The sequence below is a fragment of the Protopterus annectens genome, chromosome 7.part1 (assembly GCF_019279795.1).
Source record: "Protopterus annectens isolate FY-2018-M chromosome 7.part1, PAN1.0, whole genome shotgun sequence".
NCBI classification, from domain to species: domain Eukaryota; kingdom Metazoa; phylum Chordata; order Ceratodontiformes; family Protopteridae; genus Protopterus; species Protopterus annectens.
In genome coordinates, this window is record NC_056740.1 from 166,258,728 (window position 1) to 166,264,727 (window position 6,000).

The following is a 6,000-nucleotide window of genomic DNA, read 5'->3' on the forward strand; positions in this document are numbered from 1 at the left end:
ACGTTTAAGTTGTCACCTGTCACCTGCTCTCTTTCTATCTCTTTAGGTGGGGTGAGAGGGATCCTCCCTCCTATTGTGGTAGGACTTTAGTTGTACCCTGGCTGTTACACCCCTTTTTGGGCAGTCACCTTTGACTCACTAAAGAGGTTGTCTGAAGTGTTATAGCCAATCCTACAGCTGTATCTGTTAGAGCCCTTTGCAGTTTGATTAGTGACTACTCCACAGACTTCTTCTTGGCCTGCGATGCAGGAGTCAGAACTTGTTTTTCTGGTGCCCTTTTGTCAGCAAGCTGGTTAGCCTGAGTGCTGGCCTGTGGCTTCTATCGTCTAGGTGGGGTATGCTCACAGGGATTACATCTAACATTGGAATACTCAGGAAGGGTCCTTGATGTTAGATGTAACAAAAACTTTATAACTTAACATTGTGTCTACAGTGAGTACTTTCCTTGATGAATCAAAACTTCCCTCCATTCCTCCTCTGAGTGGTCCTTTTCCCCATCTTGCTTAAGCTTAAGTTTGGGGGGGCCTATTCATTAGCGATATATTTACTTGCCTATCACTTGATTGTGCTGATGGTGCAAATCCTCATCATGATTTCTTTATTTATATTAGAGTACATAGTGTGGGCAAGGGATGACCTGGCAGGCAGAGGAAATAAGCCTGGATTTGATGTCTTTTCTGTCTGTTCTTCAGTGTATGGGTCTTGGATCCAATTTGTGTCCAGCTTCTGCCTTTTTTCAAGCTCTTCTGGATCCCATGCTCAGGTACCGTCCCATACCCACAATCTCTGATGTTATGAGAAATATGTCAGATCATGTTTGCCATGAAAAGCATAGTGTGGCTCTGTGGGTGCTCAGGAAATATGTGACATTTTTTTTCAAAAATCTCTGTATTTTGTAGTTTAAAACTTTTTTGTCTATTTCTACACTTTCCTTTTCTTTTTTTCATTCACCTTGTGTATTTAGTTTTTCTTCTCTATTCATATGCCAAAAAAAAAAACTTTCTTGTCCCATGTTGATATTACTGCTGATTATCCCTTTTACTTTCTAGTATGTATGGAAAACATCTGGTTTTAAAAAGTGAGTAGCTTGGTCTCACAAGCTATCCAACTCTGATGCCTATGACAAATGCAGCTATTGTCTTGGGCCGTTCAAACGTGGACACAGCCTGTACCATCTGTGAAGCTTTTGACCAGTGAGATGTCATAGAGAGAAGGAACAAACTTATTTTAAAAGCAAGTCTCATAGCCCCTGTGGGAAAACGTGCTTCTAGTTCCTCAAAACCTTAATTTATTCCTTTCACAAGAAAAAAAAACTGTTGGCAAACCTAGAGGAAAAACAGAGAGAAGGAAAAAGAAAAAGACAAAGGTAAGGAGAAGTCTACATCTTCCAGGAAGAGGTCTCCAGATTGCTCTTCATCTTTAGATCCAGTGTCTACAATTCCCAAAAAACATGGAGCCAGTACTATTTCTGGATCTCATTATTGGATCCATTGCTCTGCCAAGGTTTTCTCCGGAGCCAGTGTCACCTAAGCTCCGTTCCCACATTATACAAGAAAAGAGATATCATCATTCCAGACCTCCCGCCACTGCTTCATCTTTCTGGTCAGTCAGGTAATCCAGGAGCCACACTGAAGCTGACATGGACAAAATGATGAGGAAATTCCTCCAGACTCAGATCCAGTTGAGTGTGCTCCCAGCTGCAGTCTCCACCAGAGCAGAGGGAATGATTTATACTGCAAATCAAGTAATGATTAATTCTTGGATCTGAGCTTTCAGATTGTTACTATTGGATCCCCCTCCACCTGGGCCAAGTCTACATTGGATGAGTTCACTGATTCAGTAGGCTGTGGCTGCCTTGGAGCCATATGAATCTCTGGGCCAAGCTGTTGGCACCAACTCTGAGAGAATGGGTTTGTATCCAAGGTCCACAGAGTCAGTCCTTCCTCCTGGGGCTGTGGCACTAGATAGTTTGACACTAGTGTCAGCTTCGGATCCAAGCTGTGCGGCATCTCAGGTGAAGCCCCCTCTGGGGCTTCAATTCCTATGACTTGGCTCCCTAGACCCATTTTCAGCTTGGCGTTTGAGGCCTTATTCTAGAGAAAATAATTTTCCTTTTGAGCTCAGATATGAAAGGATTTCCCAGGGTTCAGATCCTACTTTTTTGTTACTTCAGAACAGCCAGAGACCAAAAATCTCACACTGGCTCCTATGGATCAAATCACACCAGGTTCCAAGTCCTTATCAGAATATCCTGCTTAGAAGGTACACAGGAAGCATACATGTAAGAGGAGCCATCTGGATTCTCCTCAAGAATCTGTCACCCTGGACACGGACTTTTATAAGGAAAATGTTCCCCAAGATCCCCCTTGAGGATGTGTCACTTGGAGAGGTCTTCAGACTACTTAATCAGAAAGGGGAATGGTCTTCCCAACCGCTTTCTGGTTTTTGGGATTTCCTGGCATAGGAAATATGCGTCCAGAGTCTGGGAGACTTTTAGGAAACGGTGCTAACAGGAAAGCAGAGAGAATAAAGCCACCGTGGTGAGGGGGCAGGTGACAGTCTAAGAGTCATCCAACACTGAAAGCAGACAGAGGGGAAAATTCTCACCCTGTGACAAAACTGAAGGCTTAGTGGAAGGTCTTGTGCGGGTGGGAGTGGAGAATGTACCTTTTGTTTTCTTATGTTGGAGTTGCTTTCCAAGATGTACTGACCACAGATGCTTTTAGATCAGGGGAATTACATAAACATATAGAACTGTTTTAGCTGCATTTATTGAGAGAGAGAGAGAAGCAACTTCATGTCAGTGTCATAGAAATAAAGCAGTGCTACAGACTTTGGAGACATTGTTACCCACCTGTCATGTGAGGGAATACAGAACAGACAAAATTAGTACTATGTTCTACTTAAATTATGAGGGGGTTCTGAATTCTTCAATCCTTTGTACGGTATCTGTCAAAGTTATACTTCCAGCTATAGCAGCACCACATTTTGGTGTGTACTTGTCCTTAAAGAATTAGATATTTAGTTTGAAGTCTTTTGTAGACTGTCAAGAAAGATTGCAAGGTATAAGTGATTCAGAATTTGTTTTTCCAGATGGTCTAAGCCAGGAACATACATAACTGATTTTTTCCAACTAACTTTCACCTTCCACACTTTTCTCCCAAATGACTTCTAATGGATCATTTCCATTGAAGGTATTCCTTCTCAGCTGGACCTGCAGGATCCCATTATTTCTTCTCTTGCCAAAAGAACTAGAGATTGTATTGCTACTGTGATTTTCATAGCTGTTGACTGACCCAAATAGCTTTGGGATTTTTTTTTTCCCCAAGTCATACTGGAGACATTGCAATCCATTTACCTATTCTTGAGAGCCTGCTTATACAGGTTTCTGAAGCAGAACATCACAATTATGTATTCTTCCTTTTGTTCTAGATTGGCAGTGTCAAAATACATTGATCAGTAGTAGCACATCTAGTACCCAGGTCAGATGATGCTGCTCATGTCTTTAGTGATGTTGTAAGGCCCTTGTATATTTGAGAGCTCTCCTTGCATTGGTCTTTAGTGCTTCGATTGCCATGTTTGTGCCATCGTCCTTTGAACTTCATGACAGTGCAGAAGTTAAATTCTTAAGCTAGAGATATATTTTGCTACACTGGTCAGTAAATTGCAGGCTTTGCAAGAATGAAAGATCAGATTGTCCTGAGCTTCGGGAAAGGTTAAACAAAGTGATATTAAATTTTCACATAAACTATTTTGTAACACCATTGAAATCTGTGCTGAGCTTTCTTTCTGATAGATTGCATTTGTAGGTTGCTAGAACTAGTTTGACTTAACTTGTAGCTGGTACTAGTGAGGTCAGAAATAATAACATTTTAAATGACTAGGCAGAATTAATTTGGTTGATATTTCCTTTGAATGTAGACGTGTATAATTTTCACAGAACTTCCTTTGCTTATTTGAGCAACATATTTTCTGTTTGCCCTCATTTGATAACACTTCATGGTTTACATTTTGAATTTCTTGCAGTTGTGACTTGTTTTAACTCTTAATATTCTGTTGTAATTTTTATTTTTCAGCTAACAATGCCTAGTCCAATGCCAGAGTACTTAAATGTGCACTATATTTGTGAGTCTGCATCACGATTGCTTTTCCTGTCTATGCACTGGGCAAGATCAATCCCTGCATTTCAGGCTTTAGGGTAAGATATATTACTAATGATTTCTGTGTGAAGTAAACTCAGAATTATTCAAGCAGTAGTAACTTGTTTAACTGGAGAATCTCAGTTAAGACCTACCACTAGAAATAAACTGTCACAATCAGGCTAAGTTTGCTAGTAGTGTGTGTTGCTGTTAGTTTTGCCATGTCCATTTTTTTGTTTTTGGACAGGTTTTAGTAGTGTCAGTGGGCCCATTTATTTATATTTGTCTCTCTCTGTGTGTGTGTCTGTGTGTGTGTGTGTGTGTGTGTGTGTGTGTGTGTGTGTTGATTCTTGTGGTGCATCCAGCGAGCCTTCTCTGCAGTTTGTTTTCATGTTATTTTCTTTGCTTTATGCTGGACACATTCTATAGACATTTTCTACATATATTTATGTCTAGGACATTACTAGTAAAATTTCTGCTCCTGCTTTTTTGTCAAAAATAATACTGTTACTGATGATCACTTTGTGTACGTGTTAGCGTATTTTCAGATGCATCTGAACTGTTTGACTCTCATCATAACCTCATGCATTGGAAACATTATAGAAAATGTAATTTGGCCAATATATAGTACTTTAAAGTTGGGTTTAAAGATGTTTATCATGGATCTAGCAAATGCATTGCCTAACAATGCTCATAAAATGCTCTGTTAAGCATTATGTATTGTAAAGTGTGATTAGCTAATATAAGCAATATGTGGAAGTCTGTATAAGTAAAAGAAAAGCAAGTATACAGTTATATACAGATGAATAAACAAGCCAAACCAGAAATTGTAAGAAATCATTAGATATCAAGCCATCTCCCCCAAAGAATGCAGCACTAGATTCAGGTTATTTCAAAAATTAATTTAGAAGTTCATTGTTCAGCTTGTCATTAAACCTCATTAAGATTAAGGGGAAGGAGTCTAGAATTCATATAAAATGCTGCCTGAATCTGCCCAGCCCCCATAAGTTACCTAAAATTCTTGAACTGTGGAAGAAATGAGCAGCACAGAGGATTACAAATTAAACAAGATGCATGCATTCTTAAAATGAGTGACCCTGTAGAACTAAGCAGTAAACCTGAGAAAATCTTAACAGTGCTTGTATGGAGTGCAGAGGACACAGTGAATTTGAAAACAAAAATTACAAGCCAGAAACTATCCTGCGAAAATACAAGAGGAATCTTTCCCAAAGCCTACATATACCCCCTTAAAGGACAACTACGGGCAAATGATGAAGAAAACATATATTTTTTATCTTGCCATGATTTACTACACCTCCCAAAGCTGCCTACAGCAAAATAAGTACTCATTCCTAATTTTATTTTGTTTTTATTCTTGTCTGCCCTCATGGGGGCAGACATGGTGATTCCTTTGGAAAGCTAAATCTGTCCTACAATGCAGACTGTGAGGACAAATAGCCCTACCATTTGTTGTCAGACTAGACTTCCATTCACTTACAATGGAACTCCTGAAAAAAACTGCCAAGTTTGAGAGTCTGCAGCTCATGTGTCATTGACTGGTATGCGCTGAGTTTTACAAATGTTGTTCCTACTGATGTACTACACATTCACTGAAAGAAACTTGCAAAAGTGTCAACAAATTACTGAGATAAAAAAGACTTTTCACAAGGAGCAGTTTTGCAAGTTTCAGTTCCTGGCTAGGTTACTCCTCCCATCTCCCCTCCTTCAGTGGGCTACAGTCTCACATTTCCAGCTTTGCTAGATTCAACTATTTAGTCAGCTTTGCATGACAATAGAAATACAAATAGCCTGGTGTGCCACTAAAACTGTTCCCTTGTATGTCTCTTCACTTCTGAATAGC

At 39.8% G+C, this 6,000-nt stretch overlaps 1 protein-coding gene across 10 annotated transcripts in view; it reads left to right on the forward strand.

Annotated features, from left to right (window-relative positions):
• The window catches only part of NR2C2 (nuclear receptor subfamily 2 group C member 2), a 1,701,781-nt gene that overhangs the window by 1,312,000 nt on the left and 383,781 nt on the right, over positions 1 to 6,000 (forward strand). For all 10 annotated transcript variants that reach the window (XM_044078621.1, XM_044078615.1, XM_044078617.1 and 7 more), the window contains one exon: positions 4,077 to 4,198. In XM_044078621.1, coding sequence (XP_043934556.1) covers positions 4,077 to 4,198 — 122 coding nt within the window. The remainder of the gene's footprint in view (positions 1 to 4,076; positions 4,199 to 6,000) is intronic.